Below are 19,234 nucleotides of genomic sequence, written 5' to 3' on the forward strand. Positions count from 1 at the left end.
AACACCACAAGCACAGAGAACACCAAAAACACAGGAAAACACCACAAAAAGCAAACTACAACAGAATGGGTACAAAAGTAGCCATAAGTACCAATAGCACAGGTTTGATTCCAAAACTTACTACATCTCTGCACCCCTCTGTTTTTTCCAAAAAGATGAATCAGTTGAACATGCACGTGTTTCTTAAAGCTCCTGTTAGTAAGATAGTAATACTGACCCTTTGGGTTTCCCAACTAGTCAAATGCTGACCCTTTGGGTTTCCCAACTAGTCAAATGCTGACACTTTGGGAATGTAGCTGGCTGTGACAGTCTTTCACGAATTGGGAATGAGACTCAAAAATCAACAATCTTACTTACAGGAGCATTAAATAATTTGAAAATCGACACTTTCGCCTTTGTAATATAAAAAAAGACTACATCTTTACCATCACTGAATGCCCTGGCTCACTGAACTAGACAGTTTTGCCCTCCTTTCTTGCCTTTTCCACCTTTGGCCACAGTAAACTTGCTGCTTTATCACTGGCAGTTAGATCCTCCTTGAAGCTGTATCCTTGACTTTTAAAAAAGTCACTTTGCTTAGCATGCTTCCATATAAGATCCCTCAAACCTCATGATGATTGGACGTGGTTTCATGTTTTTGTCTGGTAATTTAAGTCGACCAAAAAGGTGTGCGATATCCACCCCTACTGCCACTTATTCTTTCCCACTTCTAGAATCACTGCAAATGTCTTTGCATTTTCAGTTAGGATTTCAGCTACAGCATACAGACATAGACATCATTTCTGCCAGTGTATCGCTTTCTTTCCTAAACTCCATAACATCTTTGTGAATAGAGTTAAGAGCCTCACTCATGGTCTCAATTTCCACAGATTTGTTTTTTTGAGTATCCCTTCGAGTTGATCTGCTCTTTTGTTGATTTTTCCAGAGAGGAATTTGTATTATGGGATTTTGCACAGGGTTGGTTCCATTACAGCAGTTATGAACGTGTTCTTCAACTTTTTGGCAGTTTGGCTTTTGGTTGGGGTATTTTGGATGGCTTCACATTGCCATCCAGTTACAGCTATACAGGCATAGGGGTGTAGGAGTGAGCTTCATTAACGCCTTTTTTCTTTATTGCCATGACTTCACGGTGCTGAGTTGCCTCACTCCTGGTGGAGATCTTAGCTAGCTGTATGCCGGCAGACTTAAGTAAGCTGTTGAAAAGTTGAACCTCTGGTCAGTGACGATTCAATGCCAAGGTATCACGAAGATTAGTCTGTTAGGATAACATAGAAGTATTTTTGTTGTATAAGCTGTAAGATGCTGTAAGTTTAAGATGCAGAATTTTGTGAGAATATCCTTCGCAAAACTTCTGCTGCAGAAAATGTGCCTGCTCAGAGCACCATGATGAGATATGGGTAATTTTATTCCTGGGCAGTTGAGCTTTTTTGGCTTCATCCAATACTACGTAGCTTTCATAGGAATGAAGGGGGCTCCAACTCCAATGCTGTATCCAGATTTTCTTTGTTATATCCATGCTGTTGAAGAAAGTTATTAGAAAGCCATATTCTCAAAATACTTTTTCTTTTAAGAATGTTTAACACTTTCAACTTTTCAGGTGAAGTAACATCTTTTCCATCATATAAGAGCTGGCTAGCGTTTGTTTGTTAGCTAATCATCAACTAATATAGCAAAGCTAATGTTGGCAATTGATCTTCCTCATCAGTTAATGGTGATCTGTCTGTCGAGTTTAAAACTTGAAATGTACAAATTCCACTAATATTGCAATCAAGAAAGCGTGTCATGGGTGTTGTAACAGTAATATACAATATTTGTAATATTTAGCCAACTTTTTTAAATATAACATTACAGTAAGTGCACTAACGTGTTAGATTAGCAAGCAGCCGTCACCCAAGTTACATGTCATCAATGGGTATTAATGTTACAATAGTAAAAGAAGGTTTGCTATCACTGGGAGACGGAGAGAGGTAATTTCATTTTAAGGTGTACTATAAGCTTGGTGTATTTGATGCTGCTAAATTAACAATTTATCCTGGAACTTAATGTCTTAACTTTTGAATTTCTCAGAGTCTCTGAGAAGTCTCCAGTTCATAAATTCAACACAGACAACCTGTTAGACACCCGCCCTAATGTCAACTATAGGTAAATGTCTGTTTTATTTAAAAACATCCACTTTTACTCCAGACAAGAGAATTTATTCTTTCCCTGTTTTAATGGTAGTGAAATATTTTTGACCAGTTTGAATAAAATGAAAAGCATTTGATGACAGTCTGACGTTGAGTTTTGATTGAAACAAATTCTTATAGTTAAAATCCAGGTGCTCTTCTTGTCTGAAGTAAAGGAAAATGAACAATTGAAACTGTTTTTTATTTTGATTAATAAAATGCATACATATGAACGGTTTTGTTTTCATATCAATCTCCATCCCGATACCAAATGTTAATTATTTGGTACCACTGATTGCATTTGTGGTCACAATGTTCGAGTCTAATACTTCATTGCTGTCTCTCTGTGTGCCAGTTAATTTCTCTGTCAGCCTCTGCACAGAATGTGTAGTAACTGGAGTTACTTTGACAATGGGGGTTTTAGATAGGGTGCACAATATGGTTAAAATCATTTTTTGGATCAACATTTTCAATTTCACTGAAAAAAATATTAAAATCATAATGATGTGACATTTGTTGGGGTCTGTACTAAACACACTAATTCACAAAAATAGAGAAAACATACAGAGTGAACAATTACTTTCTTTTCTTGTATTCCTGTTGGGACCACTGTGGATTTCAAAATGGGCTCTGAACTGAACTCAGTTTCCCAGAACTCACACCTTCACACCTAGGCGCAAATTCAGCTTTGAGCAACTATTGGTCAGGGTGACAGACACCCCTCTGATTAGAGGGTCAAAACTCCAGCTCCTTCCTTGGTTCCCTCTCTTCTCCACCTCTCTCCCGACGGGGCTGCCTGCCCTCAAGTTCTCTTCTCCTGGATTCTTCTGGGCCTAACAGCTACTGAGAGCTGCAAGCTACATTCCCAGCAGGCCCAAAGAACTTCTCCTCACTGCAGCGACACAAGGTCCTGCTAGTATTCCAGATCAGTTAGCACCAGCAGCTACGACTCAAAGCCTGCCAGCTAACTCCACAATCTAAGCACAAATCAACTGAGTGAAAATGTAAATGATAATAATAATACATTGGACTTATATAGCACTTTTCTGCATACTCAAAGACGCTTAACAAAGTACAACAACAAAACAAAATGGCAGCTACAAAGCTGTTACCGCAGGGTTCACAACACAAATACTACATCAATTAATAAATTATCAAAAAAATATGTACAGTGTGTGTGCCACCATACTGCAGTGACATACTCACATGTTGTTTAAGTCAGGCTTGGTTGATTGTGTCCAAGTTTCTAACTTGTAATTCCGACTTTGATGACCATTTCATTGTGCTTTCCTGTATCAGAGGTTGTTTTTCTGAGTTCCAAGTACGATGGAATGCAGCATATGTCCGTGAGATTTTGGAAGACTAAATACACCGGGGAAGGAAGTTTATTAAGGAACAGGTGAAGCTCATCAGGGTGGGGTAGACAATCACACAGGCGGGAAACACACAAAGGTAGGAAGTGAAACATGAAACGAGAAAATAGCGTGATTCTTATAAATGAAACAGAAAACAAAGAATGACTGACATAAAACAAAATAAAGACATGGTCTTTCTTGAATTAAAACAATCAAAAAGTTGGAGAACAAGGGATGCCGAGGGCCCCAAGCCTGTGTTTGCATTTGGCCCTCCACTAAACAACTTCTAAATCTGCCCTGACAAGGATGATACTTTCCATTTATATTTTAGGATGTCTGCCTTGATAGCAAACTTGTAATGAAGCAACTGGCACTCAGTAATGGTAAATGGTAGTGTATGAATTAGTCAGCATATTTGTAGGAGAAACATCACTTATAATTTAATTTATTAATCACTTGAGATTAATAAAGCACTCGTAAATAGGGGCACCACCTCCGTTCTTTTATCTCTTTGACTAATCCGAAGGAAATTAATCAAATTCGACTAGACAAGGTTAACTTGAATCAACAGCAATCAATTCTAATCAATTCAGATTAATTTATTCAATCTCATAACTGAAGTAGTGACTTCTACACACAGTTACCATTGGTTCTCCACATTAAAACAAACCTGCACAGACAACGACATACTGTTAAATATATTTATTTGGCTAATTAGTTCACAGTAAATAAATGAGATGGCAAATTAAACAAATGACAAGATTAACAGGTAACAGAAAGATGCTGAGTCTGTAATGGCTAATGTAATGAGTTTATGAATGAAATACGGGCAGATGGTGAAATTGCAGGTAGGGTGAAAGCAGTTAAATATTAGGTAAGAGAATAATTTAATGCTAACGGAGCCCTAACTAAATTTCTCCTAAACTCAAAGACACTAATTCAGAACCAAAGGACACCAACTCATATTTCACAAGCGGGAATCCAGCAGATTGAAAGAATGGGTAAGCCTGCTTGTCTGAGCGTTGTTGTAGAGTCAGCAGGGGCGGGGGTGGTCGTCTTCAACGGTCTTGGCTGTCGCTCAACCCGCAAGCTGACAGTTTCGATTCAATACCCAGTGGGTGGCACCACTCGTGTTCGTTGGGTTCATTGGAAACTGCTCACACGGTTTCTTAATCGTAAAGTCTTTGTTGATGATGATGATGGTGATGATGATGATGATGATGATGAAGATGAGGATGATCTCGATCTGCTGCTTTGAGTGGTGATTCTTAGGCTCTGACTGATAAACTAATTTAATTTCTTGGCTGAAATAACTGAAGGATGCTTCGTCAGCCGATCGAGTTATCCTTGGTTAACTTTAATCAAAATCTTTTTTTATTGAAGGAATTTTTAACAGTGCAGTGCTGAATGATCATTACAGAATTGTGGAATGAACATTGATGTATATCAACAGCAGTTAGCATTAATATTCTCAGATAAGCATGAGCTGGACAGGTATGAACGAGGGAAAAAGAAAAAGAAAAAAAAGGGTGACAGAACACAAACACACACAGAGAAATGTAAAAATACAGAAACAACAACCTATAAAATAATCCCTCCCCAGTCTCTGCCAGAGTACTAGACGTAGTGCAAGCTCACTGCCACGGGCTCACTGCACCCAATGGTCAAGCCTTTACAAGGTCTGGATGGAATGCGTTTAGTAAAGGACCCTACACTTTCTTGAATTTCCCATTTGATTGCTGAAGTGAGTATCTAATTTTCTCCAGTTTTAAGCAGGGCATGATATTATCCAGCCATTGTGCGTGAGTGGGAGGGGAGGCCTCCCTCCATCTGAGCAGAATCACTCGTTGAGCTTGAAGGGAGGCAAAGGATAAGGCCCATTGTTTTTCTGTAGTTAGCTCCTCCTCCCCCTCCATGATGCCAAACAGAGCAATAAGTGGGTTTGGTTCTAATCTGATGTCCAAGACCTGAGTAAGTGTGTGAAAGATTCCCCTGTTTGATTTAGGAAGACTGAATTTTCTCGCCCAACTGCTGAAAAGATGCCAAGCTGTTGTCTATGAACACATTTTTAAAGCGTACGATTCCCTTCCTGTGCCATTCTTGAAAGACTGAGTCCTGAGTGGGCGAGAGAATTTGAAATTAAAGTTCACTTTCCTTGAGTCAGGTTACAGTACTTAACTTGGTAAGACAAATTAAAACAGAACATTGTTCTGGAAGAAACTCAATGAAAGTCGAAGGACTCAAAAGAAATCGATCGATGCAGTGAAAAATATAAAGTAGCAAGAAATAACAAGCGAGCAACTCTCGTAAGAGTGATGTCTTGAAGCGAGTAAAACGTGAAGTAGAAAAGAGCCGGTGAAGTAAAATAAAAAAAGAAGAGTTTAAAGCATAAAGTGAAGAGTAGAGTCAGAGAGAGATGACCCTCAGTTCTGAATAAAGTTTCTCCGTCCAGAAAGATATAGTCCGAGACTAGATGGCACCTCCTTGTACAAAGGATCACAGGGTCAGCTATGCTAGAAAGAGAATGTTTATCTTGCAGAGAAACAAGGCCTCAATTTATATCTCAGAGGAGAGGCATGGAACACGTAAGATGTGTTCCTACATATTATACAGTTTCTATAAGGTTTGGGGAATGGGCATGGCATGTTGCAAATAAAGTTGAAGGTATTTTATTGAGCATATTGGAGTGATTGATTATGAATTATGCAGGTTAAAGACAGAGATTGAAGATGAAGCTGGGTTTATTGTTGAAAGGCACAACACAGACTGTTCAACACATCTTTACATGTCTCCACTACAACATTACGGATCATACTGTTGCACTCAACGAGTGGACTGTGTTCTAAGATGACAGAGCATATGGCTCTAGCAGGACAAAGAAAGGTGGACACTGTTAACATGGTTGATTCAACCGCAGTCAAACTTGATGGACAGTGTCTACCTGCTGTTGAACTTTTAACGTGAGGATGAAAACAAAAATGCACAACAGACAGAACAAAGACAGAATACAGTGGGGTCTTATACCACATTGAAAATCTCATGTCACATAAACCTGGAAATGATCACAAAGTTTGAGGATCCGATAGAAAAAATCTAATTGTCAGAAGTCAAATTGTTATTATATGCAGAGTGGTTGTCTCAGCATCAAAATCAAGCAAGACTCAAGATTCCTAGGGGGCAGTGCATGTGACTCTAAAACGCTTAAAGTAAAGCGAATTGGGTACAATAGTCGTGTGTTTTTCTGCGCCCTAACTTATTTCATGAATTCTTGGGAGAAATAAACCTTTTGAAGATTTAAATGCCAGAGTTCCCTGGCTCTCCTGCATTCTGACAAATGCCCATGATGATGGTCAATTTATTCTGAACCTCCTACGTAAAATTAGTACTGTATACCTATGAGTCAAACTAAGACCAAGCCAGTGCTCAGGTTTTGGTGTCATACTACAACTGTAAATGTCAACTGGATAATAAACGTAATCCTCTCAATATTTCACAAGATAAAATGTGCTCAAGGTGTTAAAGAACAAGATCATTTACATTAATCAACTAGTGATAACAGCTACAATTAGTCTTTAATAGATTAAGTATCAAACACACAAAGAATGCCAACATTTTCATTTCCAATCATCAGTGTAAATAGTTATCTTAAAGCTCCATGAAACAATATTTTTCATTTGAATATTGAATCAAATGATAAGTCCCCAATTTTAAAGTTAATTCATATGTTTTTTAACAAATTGATTTAATATTTTTCATTCTTTCAGAAATTGTTTGCAGTCGGAGCAAGCAGGTTTATGACCGAAAGTAAAACACATGTACTATGGATCAAACGGTACAGAGGCTAAACAGAAACTAAAGTTTGTCTGAGGGGGGTGGTAGCATTAATTGAGCCCTTTTTAAAAGAACAATTTTCTTAATGAACCCATGAAATCTACAAGTCACAAGCTTGTTTCTGTGAAATTGTAAGTCTTTTTGCTCTCTGATGGTCAACAATCACTTATTGAAGCTTTATTGCCATTTTGAATTTCTGATACAAAATCACAATCTTTTCTCTCATTTGCTGATGCTCAAATCTTCGGAATGAAGACCAAGATTATAGATGAAACTTCAATCTTAATTTCTTCGGACGACGGAGACCTGTGATTATTAAACAAAGGATAACATTGTCATCAACACTCAACCAGTTGCCGCACAAACTACTTGTTTACTGAATTGGGAAAACTATATTGAGAATGAATGTGGTACATACCTGAAGCAAGGCACAGAACTTACATATCTGCTTCTGTAGAGAGAAATAATTGAAGAAGAAAAAAAAACATGATGAGAACCTGTTCTATCAATTTGCACCTGAACTCAAAACTGCCTTTTCAGTCTGACCAACCTCAGCTTTTTTTTTTTTTAAGAAATATAACTTTCACCACAAATAAAGTCACATTTATGCATTTGTGGATCAATTTTTTATATGTGAAAGGGGATGTGTGATGAGAACTGGATACATCAGGCAGAGCACCATTTTTTGATCAGTGGCACATGAAGCCAAAACAGCTAGACTTGGAGCTTTTCCACTAGTCCTTTTGGCTGCACCATAAGCAGTAAATAGCACTAAAGAATGTACAGAACGTATAACAACCACATGCTAATAGTGGCACTATCAATGCATTCTCAGTCCAACACTTTGATCACTGATCAGCTACAACATTAAAACCATGTGCTTAATATATTGCAACTTCTCCTTGTGCAGCCACAACAGCTCTGACCCACAGAGACATGGTCATAAGTCTGCTAGGGGTGTTTAGTGGTATCTGGCACCAGGGCATTTGTAGTGGATCCTTTGGGTCTTATGGCTTGGGGGTGCATCCAGGGCTCGGACTTGTTCCAGCATGCCCCACAGATGATGGACGGATTAGGAATCCAGGGACTTTGGAGGCCGGGTCAACACCTTTGTCCTTGTGTTCCTCAAGCTGTTCCTGAGTAGTTGTTGTTGTGTGGCAAGGCACACTGTATTGCTGGGGGGGGGGGCACTGCCATGAGGGAATGTACTTGGTCCACAACCATGTTTGGGTATGTGGTGCAAGTCTAGTGGCATCCAGATGGAAGCCAGCATCCAAGGTTTTCCAGAATAACATTGCATTATAACAAGATCAATGTTACACACATCACCTGTCACTCACTGTTTTAATGTTGTGGCTGATCAGTGTATGCTATGTCATCTGTTGAAAGCCCTGTAGACTGTGCAAATGTTTTTGTTGGGAAAAAAAAAGAGTCATGCTCAGGGAGAAAAATGTGATGTACATTTTAGCAAGAATCGTGCATCTCTACTGGCAACTCCACATCCTTTTGGAAAGCCCTGCTGCAGCCTGTAAACAACACAGTCCTGCAGTGTGTTTGGCTAAGGGAGCTAACAGCTTACTGAGCTAATTGCTAACTTAGCAACTTTTGTCCGCCTGCCACTGCAACAATGTTTTTACCAGACACTTTCTTATTCAATATGGCAGCATTGTATAACAAACTGAAAAATAATAAAACAATATCTACAATATCCAAGCAATAGGCTATTTCATATATAGTACATCTGAACTCTTACAGAAAATATTGACGCGCTCTCTTTCTCTCACTCATACACACAAGAGTGTGCTCATCTTCACCAACTGCGGTGCCTTTTTAGTGCCTTAATTGCCGCCATATCTTCCAGGGCTGATTTAGTTTTAACTAAAACTTGACTGAGAGGCAAGATAACAATAAGATGTATTGTTTTACAGTTATGTGCACCTATACAAGGAGCGTTAACACGCCCATATAGGTCGCTGCTGGAAAGCTAGGGTGACCAGATGAAAATGGGTGAAATTCAGGACTAGGGAGTTGGAGTTGGGGGATGGTCGTGGTCACGGTGGATGGTTAAATATCCCTCTGTTCTCATAACAACGCCCTCACTTTAGGCTAGCTGTTAGTAGTTTTTCCAAATTTTTCAGGACATCTGGGGCCAAATACATAACTGTTTATTCAGGTGTAGAAATCTGGAAACAGGAAACATGCATAGGCAGTCTTTTCATCTGATTTTTATAAAACCCCAAATCTCAATCATTCTCAAATTTTGCAGGTGACCATACCCACAGTTGACTTTAAATGGCTCTGAACACACCCCCATTTACCTGGTTTGCATATAAAGGGCCAGAATTTGAAAGCTATTTTCAATTACAAAATAACAGGGGACTTTTATTATGAAGAACTGAGCTGAACTTAGAGAAGAGAGAACACAAGTTCACCTGATTGCAGTGCTGCAACTCCCTTTCATTGTGTTTTTTTTCTCTTGTTCTGTTCTGCTTCACCCTCTAGTTTAAGTTGTAAACATTGACACCCACTTTGACATGAGGGAGAGGTGGTGCCCTTCGGTAAATAAACCTATAGAGCAGCCTGGCTCAGGTCTTAAGTGTTTTAAGCGAACAAGCAGAAGACCCACCATTCAATCTACATTGTTGTCTGTTACACATCACTCTGTTGAAGTACTTTTATTTACCCACCACCGTGGCTGGTAGGTCACGCAAATTCCAATGTTGTTAACACAAGAGCTGTTAAAGGATAACTACCATTTTTTACAACCTGGACCTTATTTCTAGCAAAATATATGATCATTTACTCACCCAGATAACTTTGGTGTCATTTGAAGTTGTTCGGATGAAATTAGATCCAGTGGAGCACCGATATATCCATATAATGCGAGTGACGGGGCACCGAAGCGCAGCCTCTATGAGCATTATCTGCCACGAAACTAGTTCATTTCACCAATATTTTGTTATGATACGCTAGCGCTATTCCCCTCTGAGTCCGGGCTCGTCTATTGTCAACATCCGGGGTCTGTAGGTTGACCTACTACCTCTGACCTGGAGGATGTCGTCTCTGAGTTGCGCGCGCACCCACGAAAGTCCGGCTTGTTTACCTGTAGCTGCTACTGCTAGTTTGACCCCGGATGTTGATAACGGACGAGCCCGGACTCAGAGGGGAATGGCGGTAGCGTATCATGACAAAATATTAGTGAAATTACCTAGTTTCGTGGCAGATAATGCGTTATATAAAGGCTGTGTGTCGGTGCCCCGTCACTCGCATTATATGGATATATCGGCGCTACGCTGGATCTAATTTCGTCCGAACGACTCCAAATGACACCAAAGTTATCTGGGTGAGTAAATGACCATATATTTTGCTAGAAAAAAGGTCCAGGTTGTAAAAAACAGTAGTTATCCTTTAAGACTAAGAGTTTCCGTTCAGAGGAACATGAACAATTAAACAGTAAACTGCAGTTTAGTTGAATTTGTTTGAGTTATATAGTGTAGTAATGTGTAAAAACAACGTATATGTAAATGATTTGTCTTTGTTGAGTATAGTAATTTCTTATTTGAAATTATTATACTTGCATTGTAAACCTTGTACAATCTGATTCAGGAATACTGTATTGATTGTCATGCCAATAAAGGACAGTACACAGAAAGACAGACACATACCCCAAATGAACATCTTTGGCTTTCCCATGTGAGTCACTTTGCAGGCATAGACTTCATCTTTGCTTGGAGTAAAGCGCCCATGTCTGCTCAGGTGGTAGTGCCAGTTCTCCTCGAAGGCCAGGTCAGTCTGGTTGGTTCCAAGCATCTCCTTTCCATTCTTGAGCAACTCAATAGTGATTTCTGGTGGGTGGAAGCCGCTCACATGACAGATGAGGGTGTTGGCTTTCCCAAACTCTCCCGGTGCACGGCTGTACACCTGAACCTTTGGTGGAGCTACCAAGAAACAGAATATCTTTGACACATTTACATAAACAATTTGATTAAAATATAGTAGAACTAGAAAAACTAATTCCAGTTCTGCTCATTTTATTCTTTAAATTCAACTTTCTGCCCCTTCTACTATTAAACTACAATACCATGACCTAACATGTAGTAGGCCTGTTAGCAACCAGAATGATCATAATAAGATTTTTATAAATGCGTGGAAAGCCCACATCATGTCCATTGATCTGTTTGAACCATTCCAGTCTGGTTTCCGATCACAGCAAAGTCACCAACGATTCTGACCTTTACTGCAGCTGTCAACACCAGGGTTTCCTCTACATGTAATCGATTGTGGCGAACCGCCACGGCAAAATAAAAGCCGCCACACCTTCAGAATAATGTGTTTTTTTGTTGTTTTTTTTACCTTGTTTTTATGTTGTTTTATGTTTATGTTAATGTAAATTATTGTATGAAATGTGAAATTTGGCACAAAACATGGTGTTTTTCATGAAATGTGACGCTACGCTGCAAATACCCTTATTTTGAAAAACCAACACCGGAGTCACCACCTGCCTCTCTGGCTGCGGTGCGTGAAAGACGAAGAGAGTAGAGACGACAGTCCGACGTGGAGGGAGAGAAAAGGGTGAAAGAAAGGTACCTAAGCTGGCTGGTAGCCACCATTGAGGACACCGAGATAATGTCCTCGTATTTTTTCCTTAAGTTTCGTTTCATTAAACTCAAAAGTAAACACGGTCGCGACATGACTGCAGGTCTATTTTTAGAACGGCAATTAAATGAATCAGAGCAAAGATCCAATGTAGTGGTAAGAGGCTGCATCAATCCAAGTTATCATTTGTTGCAGCAAGAAAGGCAGAGGATGATCAGGCAAAGAGGAGGAAAGGTGAGAATTGTAATAAGCTAAGAGGATGAGAAAAATAGTGAACGAGCCTACAGATGCAACAGCTAGCCAATAGAGATGCTAAACTGTAACCTACTGTAAATGTAGCCTAGGCTGAAAAATGAAAGGACATGCAATGAATCAGAATATTTTAAGGCCATGTTCAGTCACAGTATGAATTATCCATCAATAATTTTATTTGGATGTTTGGATGGATAAGTAATAATGTGACTAAAAATGGCATTAAAATATTAGGTCAAATTATAGAAATCATGACTCAGTAGTATACTTAGACTTTTCATTTTAAAAATTCAACAGAGGATGAGACAGGAGAGAGAGATGAAGAGGTTGAAGGGACAGAGACAGGAGGAGAGGAGAGAGAAAGAGCAGGAGAAGGAACCAGTGAGATGCATGTGGAGTCTGCCGAATGTTGACCTCGGTATTTCAAAAATCCTGGCTACGGCCCTGTACCTAAGCTAGGTTATATTTGATACAGTTTTGTTCAAACCCGTGAAAACGACCCTAATGTAATAGATGGATTAGGCTACAGAAAAAATCCTGAGTCGGGATAAATGTGTTATTGATTGGTTAATACAGGATACGCATTATTTCTATCATTATTTCAGAGAGACTCTTATTTTTATTTCAGTTTTGTACCATTGACACTTGTTAAAGAGAGATTACTTTAGGCCTAATAAAGCATGTCGAGTCTTTGGTCATACAGTAGAGAGAGATATTATTTTGTTGTAGATTAATTTTTAACTGTAAAACTTAATTTTCTATTGATAGAGGAAACCCGTTACGTTTCAGATACACGTTTTGAACAGCACGACATAACGTTAGCTTAGGTAATGCGCAGGTAATTTTCTGCAAGATCCTATTTTCAATTATTATTTTCAATTCATGTACCGGAAACCCTATAGTAAATAATGTCATTAGAAAAACATTCAGTTTGAAATAGTCATAATTTCACATTTCAAAATTCATGTTGTCATCGTCACCCCCCCTCTTCCACCCGGGCAGACCTCCCCACGGTTTAAAAAAATCCTGGAGGAAACCCTGACCACTATTGACCACACCATTCTTTCCCACCTGGAATGCTCCCTCAACATCACCGGCACTGCCCTCTTCTGACAAAGGACAGACAAATGGACAGTTCATCAACATCAACTACTGCACATCCTCCACCACTCCTCCCTCCCAAGGCATCCCTTATGGTTCTGTGCTTGGTCCTCTCTGATTCAGTGTTTCTCAAGGGGGGGGGCGATATTGCACCCAAGGAGGCATTTGGAGAACATTGGGGGCCACTGGAAGCAATACTTAAAAAGGGGGGCTTAAGGTTTTCTTGGGCGCGTTTGCAAGTTTACATCAGAAATTTGAAACAGGACGTGTTGAAACTTGCACATACTTGTAAAAGTAAAAAAAAAAATCCCACCTATGATTAATAATCAGACAAATGTTTACTACTGATAAACTCAAAAGCTGGATTAACTAAACAGTGTGCACTGTGCAGAAACTGCCAGTAGGTCCGTACATCGGTGTAGTCATATCTTTAACTTTAAAACCGATTTCAGATTCATATTGGTTTATTTTTACACCTCTACTTGAAATATTTCACTTTATGTGTAATGAATCTAGAATATATTAGAGTTTCACTTTTTGAATTAAATTACAGAAAAACCATTTTTTTCCATGATATTCTAATTGTTGAGATGCACCTTGAATACCATGGCAGTCTTGAGTTCCAATGATTTCTACAACTCTCATTTTTCTGTGATGAAATGAGTAGAACACATACTACTTTGTCACAAAAACATTCATGAGGTTTGGTTCAATTATGAATTTATTATAGGATTTTTGAAAATGTGACTAGGTGATAATAGAAAAGCGTATCAAATTTGCTTTGTAGCATGGCCTTTTAACTTCTTCTGAGTGATTCTGATTGATAACGGCTGATGACTTCATCCAAACTGGATTGGCATTTAATGCGGCCTCCCAGTTCAAGCCATGGATTTTCTCGAAAAACTTCATATTGAAACGTCTATTAAATTCATGGGACCTTGTACAATCATATAGCTGTACTCCAAATACTTTTCAAGTTATACATTTTTGAAGTTTGGCCCTCTGAGCTAAATTTCAACATTTTTGTGATCCTTTGTATGTGTATTCTAAACCTCACCAATCACTTGATGTTCACTGGATTGGGCTGAAATTTCTCCAGAACATCAAAGAGACCCTTAGGAAACTATATCTACTAGTTTTCACTAGTTTTTTTTGCAAACAAATTTTTTTGTTTGCAAAAAAGTTCTGTGTATCATTGATATAGTTCTATCACATCTATACGTTATTTGGTCCTGAATAAATAATTGAGTGCCATAGATCTTGCTGAAAAAACTTTATTTTGACTGTAGATTTTCGCAAGAAGGATTATTTTAATTTCCTTGACACTTTTGTACGTGAAAGTGTTGATATCTATTTTATATAGAGTATAAATATATCCATTTTTTTGCACTTTTCACTGCTTGTAATATATCATTTATTGGTTTACTTCTTCTGTAGATATTTTTACTGTGTTGACTTCAATGTTTTCCATCTGTCTGATACCTATGTAGCTTGTTTTTCATTGGGTTCTGTAAATTTGCAAGGTAAAGCTTGTAATTGCTTTTTGACATTACCTATATTGCATATAGGTGATGTCATTCTGTTCTGTGTGTCTAGACAAAATATTAATCTTAGTTCCTTAGCTGAACGCACATATATTATATCACAATTATAAACTCTCTCTGAGCTAATTTCTAACATGACCAAGTTTCAATGAAACAACACAGAAAGTCTGAGATACTCCCACCTGAAACAGGTTTGGGTGGATTACTGCAAAATGGACTGTAGATAACAATTATTTAAAAAGTGCAATCAGAATTTATTCCATCGTTAAACAGTTTGACATGATAGTGAGATCATGGAGCGCTGCCAAGCCAACTGTCACAAGGCAGCCTATGGAGAAGTTGATTTTTTTTCAAGTTTGGCTAAATTGTTGATGTCAATATAGTATTTAAAGAATTAAAACCACTGAACGTAACATTATAGTCAGTGAAAAGTGTGAAATACTAGCTAATTTCAAAAAATGATAAATTGGTAGAAAGGGCGTCCCATGTACAGAGGCTTTGTCCTCGCTGCAGCAGCCCCGGGTTCGAGTCTCAGCCTGGGGCCGTTTGCTGCGTATCAACCCCCCTCCCCTCATCCTGTTTCCTGTCATCTCTGAAGCTATTCTATCAATAAAGCCATACAAAGGCCAAAAAAATTATACAATAATCCTTCTTGGGAAAATCTACAGTCAAAATAATCCAAAAAGTGTGTTTTTCCAGCTCTGAACGTATATTTAGCAAGACCTGTGGCACTAATGTTTTTTGGAGGACAAAATAATTTCTAGATGTGATAGAACTACATTAATACTACATAGAACCAACATTTGGTTGAAAGAAAGTGAAAAACAGTGGAGATATGAATTTTGAAAATGACAGATTCTTCCATCTGGTTAAAACAATGACTTCCTGTTAATTTGATAACTTTAACCATTCAGCAACAACCATATAAAGAAATGTTGCCAAGTTTCCTGAGGGTCTCTTGTATGTTCAGGACACATTTTAACCCAAACCAGTGAAAAATAAGCGATTGGTGAGGTTTAGAATACCAGTACATGGATTCACAAAAATGCTGAAATGTAGCTCAGAGGTACAAACTTTATTTGTTTATGAATCTGATAACAAAAAACAAATAGGCCTAACTTTTTTTCAATATTTAGATTTTATGCTAATATCAAAAAAAGAGAAATGAAAAATGGTCCACAGCCGAACTTGGTTTTGATATTTAATTTGTCTGATTTGTATGACCCGGATGTTGTTGACTTCTTGGTGTTAGTTGCACTTGATAGCTTGCAGCAAATCCACCCACCAACATTTCAGTGTGAAAGAAAGCCTGGATAACCAGCATCACCTGGTGATTTTAAGTCAATAAATCAACACCATGATCGCACTGAGACCATACGCTAATATAATTAAGACTTATTTGAAACTGGCAAAACACATGCAGATATTTTCACCACACTACAAAAGACGACGCTGAAGTTGGCGTCCGATTCACAGCTTCTTATTGGAATTTTCCAGTCCACCTTAAAAGTGGCATACCGCCTAAAGACTTTCTGGCCTGTGTGTAAGTGTGTACAGTTGTACTTATATATACGTACAACTGTACACACTATACCGTGTAGGTATGAATACATATATGTAGGCTATCTGTGCATATATAGGCCCATAGGCCGATACCTGTGTCTATTTGAATAAGGTTAAAAATGCAAGGCAATATGTGGATACAGGCTACAACATCTTTAAAACAGTCCTTCTGTTTTATTTTATATTCCTCTTGTATTTAATTTTCAGGACACTGTGCAGGAGGAAAACGGTAAGGGTATGAGACAATATTTTTTTATGCATACATGGGTTTAAATTTTAATAAATATGTTTTTAAATATGCGTCACAGCGCTTGGCGTAGTAGGCTTTTTATTTACTACGTCATCGCTTCTAGTAAGACATTAACTTAACCTTTAAACTGTACGTCTTAATTCTTGTGAAAACCACCTCTCTGAAAGTGTTAACTTTATTTCAAGGGGAACTAATTCTACATATTTGGTGAAGCCGAAGTTTTATACTGAATCTGCTGTGAATGTTGAGGCTCTTAGTTGAAGGCGACTTGTCATGTCGGGGCCTACGATGTAAGAACACCTCGCCATTTGTAAATACATAAATAAGTATCGTAGAGAACTTACATTCTATGGCCATTGAACCCCACTGAAGACAGAGCAGTCCAACAATAACTGCGAAGACGGATCCCTTCATGATTTCACCTTCAGTTGGTATCTGAACACTGGTGAAGTTATTGAAGATATGTTCAGGTTAGAAACGATAAAACTGCCTCGCGATCAAAAACGAAAGTAAAAATATCTTGCGTTCATCAGGAGTGTTTATCAGTATAGCCTACAGCGAGACGCTCGGGCGGTGTTTACGCTTCTAAACGAATCAGGAAACGAGGGGAACGCTGATAACCCCGCCCACATATCAAGTTTCAAAGTGCTTCCGAGGGCGGTCACCTAATTCCACCAGTGAAAAATCCGGAGGAGCTGTTGCTATGAAGAATACAGTCCGTCATGTTGTTCTCTGCTGCGTAGTTTAAAATAATAATCACCTCATGCTTATTTTATCTGCCTTCGAGTTGGGACTTGTGAGAGCTTTGGCCCTATGTGATAGTTTTGTGTAGTTTATTATTATTAGGTCTGCTCTTTGTTAGCTATTCCTTACTCACACAACTTGTGATGACAGGCCTAGGCCTACTTGATAGGATATGCTGTTATATAAAAAGCAAAGTTACTTTAGATAGACATGGTCATAACGGCAGATGAAAATGTTATCATCAGGTGCTGCTGAATCATATATTTTGCTGTGGAAGTAGTGTTTGATATTGTACTACTAAGCTAGGCTGTAACAATGTTGTGTATTTTCAATATTGTCTCCTCTTTATATGATAGAAGTGATATAAAAAAACTTATTTTTCCTTGCTGATTCTTTACTTTTTAGATAAATAATATCCCTTTTCCACTGGTCAAAAATCCCACTTAAACCTGTTAAAATCGGGCTTTCGTGTGCAATGGGTATGTGTAAAGTCGGCATTTACACCCCGCGTCAATTGCCTCTGCAGTAGACACGTTTTTTTTTTTATCACCCCAGCTCGGGTTTCAATTACTCCAGAATTCCATTTGATGCATGTGCCAAAAAGTGATCGTCCGGCAGAAACTGATTTCCGTCTTTTTGGCAGGTGAAATACTGCCTTTTATGAGTTGTATTGGCCCTTTAAAGGTATTTCAACAGGTAAAAAAGACTGGATTGGTTATAATCTAGGGCACAGAGCTGGTAAATAATGGAGTCATAAGGATAATTGCAATAGACCATTCTTTATTTTATACATAACCCATCCGTAAATCATGTAAATAACAGTCTAGTTTCCGAATATAGGCCCAATCAAGGATCAACACATAATTAACACTGGAAACAATGCTATACTATTGCCTGTGATCACGTATATGTCATGCCCTGATTACGATATAAACTGCAAACACTTTGGCTACAATTGTGATTATTAGGTTACAAGAAAAGTTTCACAAAGACATACCTTTGCAATTACTACGGACATAAAGTTACGTGTGTAGTTACAACTGTTTGATCCAGATAAAAGCAGCTGTAGACATAGGCTATGTAAACTGGGCGAATCAGTTTCTGGCGGACGATCACTTTTTGGCACCACCGGTGTCGTGCCAAAAAGTGATCGTCTGCCAGAATCTGATTTCTGGCCGCGGGAGCGCACACAGCAGCCCGTTGAGCGATAGTGTTTAAACGTCTGATTTTCTCTGGATTAAACGGTCATAATATGCAGATACACACAACTGTACGTCCGCCATTATAGCAAAGGTAGCCTATGTGTCTTAGAAAGTTTAACGTTTGTTGTTATGTAATTACTAGCTCTTAAGAGAGCTCCTAGATGGGATCTGTTAAGAGCAGGGAAGAGGACTTTTAAGCGGCTTAGTTCTCTGCCCTAAGCAGAGGACAAAATGGTGGACGGAAGAGGCAGGAGAGATATTCTCCAAACACTGGATGACAGTGAATTAATGAAACGCTACAGATTGGATCGTGCAGGAATCATGTTTGTGGTTGATCTCATTAGAGATGCACTTACACATCGATGAAAGCTGAGCCATTTTACCCTCGTTTATACCAAATTGAGTTGAAATGTTGAAAGTCCAAAAATGACCAGAATGGCAATTAATATAAGCAAATAAATATAACTATCACTATGTGAATACTGTGCAAGTGGGCCTAAGTTTTCACACATTTTGTAGGATAATTTTAAAGTATAGCTTACTATTCATTTAACAGATATTTTCCTTTATATGAAATATTATTTACAATTACACAGTCTTCATAAGATTAGATTCTATGATTAAGTTTATC

General features: G+C 38.5%; 1 protein-coding gene across 1 annotated transcript; it reads right to left on the minus strand.

Annotated features, from left to right (window-relative positions):
• Window positions 1-6,243: 6,243 nt before the first annotated feature.
• On the minus strand, window positions 6,244-17,247 carry LOC311252470 (beta-2-microglobulin-like). Its single transcript, XM_084345652.1, has 4 exons — window positions 17,002-17,247; window positions 11,017-11,289; window positions 7,770-7,802; window positions 6,244-7,657 (listed from the first exon to the last, which is right to left on the minus strand). The coding sequence occupies exons 1-3, from the start codon at window positions 17,069-17,071 to the stop codon at window positions 7,789-7,791; spliced, it is 357 nt and encodes a 118-aa protein (XP_084201778.1). The 5' UTR covers window positions 17,072-17,247; the 3' UTR covers window positions 6,244-7,657; window positions 7,770-7,788.
• Between the last annotated feature and the right edge of the window lie 1,987 nt (window positions 17,248-19,234).

This window comes from Pagrus pagrus (assembly GCF_965226575.1).
Source record: "Pagrus pagrus genome assembly, chromosome: 23".
Classification (NCBI taxonomy): domain Eukaryota; kingdom Metazoa; phylum Chordata; class Actinopteri; order Spariformes; family Sparidae; genus Pagrus; species Pagrus pagrus.